Source organism: Apaloderma vittatum, unplaced genomic scaffold (assembly GCF_000703405.1).
Source record: "Apaloderma vittatum isolate BGI_N311 unplaced genomic scaffold, ASM70340v1 scaffold12304, whole genome shotgun sequence".
In the NCBI taxonomy this organism is placed as follows: domain Eukaryota; kingdom Metazoa; phylum Chordata; class Aves; order Trogoniformes; family Trogonidae; genus Apaloderma; species Apaloderma vittatum.
This window is the reverse complement of record NW_009713233.1, coordinates 2,903-4,336: the sequence shown is the minus strand read 5'-3', so window position 1 is coordinate 4,336 and position 1,434 is coordinate 2,903. Positions and strand designations below refer to the sequence as shown.

The 1,434-nt window shown below is 61.3% G+C and overlaps 1 protein-coding gene across 1 annotated transcript in view; it reads right to left on the bottom strand.

Moving 5' to 3' along the window:
* Nucleotides 1-123: 123 nt before the first annotated feature.
* Nucleotides 124-1,434, bottom strand: part of LOC104273090 (selenium-binding protein 1-like) — a gene marked incomplete at its 3' end in the record, with an annotated part of 2,824 nt that continues 1,513 nt past the window's right edge. The window contains 6 exon segments of the mRNA XM_009868296.1: nucleotides 124-202; nucleotides 312-346; nucleotides 349-486; nucleotides 592-771; nucleotides 875-995; nucleotides 1,282-1,434. The exon segment at nucleotides 1,282-1,434 is cut by the window's right edge and continues 19 nt beyond it. Of these exon segments, the coding sequence (XP_009866598.1) occupies nucleotides 124-202; nucleotides 312-346; nucleotides 349-486; nucleotides 592-771; nucleotides 875-995; nucleotides 1,282-1,434 (706 nt within the window).

Here is a 1,434-nt window from a genome sequence, read left to right as displayed (position 1 = left end):
TGGGGTGAGCGCAGCCCCTCCGGCGAGCCCTGCGTCGTGTTTACGCAGCCAGCACGGGGGGCTCAGCGAGCGGGCTTTGCCACGGGAGCAGGAAAAGGAGTCGCCCCCCCAGGGCACACAAACCTGGCATCGTGCACATGATCCAGCCCGACACGTCCTTGGGAGGGATCCGAATCACCTCCTCCACCTCCCAGCTCTCTCTCTGCACAAGAAACAGCGAAGCCACGCCGTGAGCGTTCCCAGACATGCGGGCACGAGCGCTGCCCCCCACCCGCAGAGCCAGAGCTCCCCCGGCCGCTGCAGACACTCGCCTCGCATTTGCATAAGCGGTAGATGACGCCAGGTCGCAGGCGACGTATCCCTCAGCAGCATTACGGCTGTGCAGGAATTTCACGCTTATAGGCAGGGAGTCCTCCCCCAGGTCAAAGCACTGCTTGAGGGTGTGACAGGACAAGTCCCACAGGTTCAGGTGGCGCCCAAAGACCCCTGAGCAAGAGCAAAACGGAGTTGGAATGGGGAGCCCTCCCCAGAACACTCCCAGGCGGGGACTCGGGCAGTTCTGGCTCAGCCCAACCCTCCGTGTCCCCTCACCTTTCTTGAAGTCCTTGGGGTTGAATCCTTGTCCTGCAATTCTGGGGATCACGCCAGCAGTGCTGACGAGCACGTTGTGACATGCCTGGTACCAGAAGTCGTAGCCTGTCGGGGGTGGCTCGCACTTTTCCCAGTTCCCCTTCAGCTCAAAGGTCTCTCCATCCAGCACAACAAATCCATCTGGGACACCAAGGGGATGCACGACAGGTCACACACTCCGCTCCCAAGCAGGACCCATTTCTATCCGCCGCTTGGACATCCCGGGGATCACAGGGACACTCACCTTTGCCGTTACCGGCTGGGGCTCCCAAGTTGGCGATCAGGATGTCACCGTTAGGCAGGCTGTGGACTGTAGCAAGGTGGCCCTTGTCACACTTCCAGAAGACGTCCACGGGCTCGATCATCTGGAAAATATTGAGACGCACACACGTGTCAGCCTTCAACTGCTCGGCTCGCTTCGCGCTCCCTGGCAGAGCCCTGGCCCAGCAGCGACTTCTGAAATCCCCGGCGCCCGCAGGAGCTTTCCTTCCAAGAACTCGCACTTGCCAGGGCCTGCTCCTCCGAGCGGCACGGAGCCTCGGAGGGTGCGAGGGAAGACGACGAGAGAGCCCTTCTCCCCCCGTGTCACTCCAGAAGCACCAGTTCCCAACCCCTTCCCAGAACCTTGCTTTGGGAGCACCTCAGGCGTACCTTGATCAGCCTGGGAGCCCAGCACTGGGAACCCACGTCCACCACGTAGATGCGGGAAGAAATCAGGCCGGGGACAATCAGATACTTCCATCTCACAGGGTCTTTGCACCCACAGTGAGTGCTCCATCCCGAGAGGTGCAGCTCGTCGTTGGG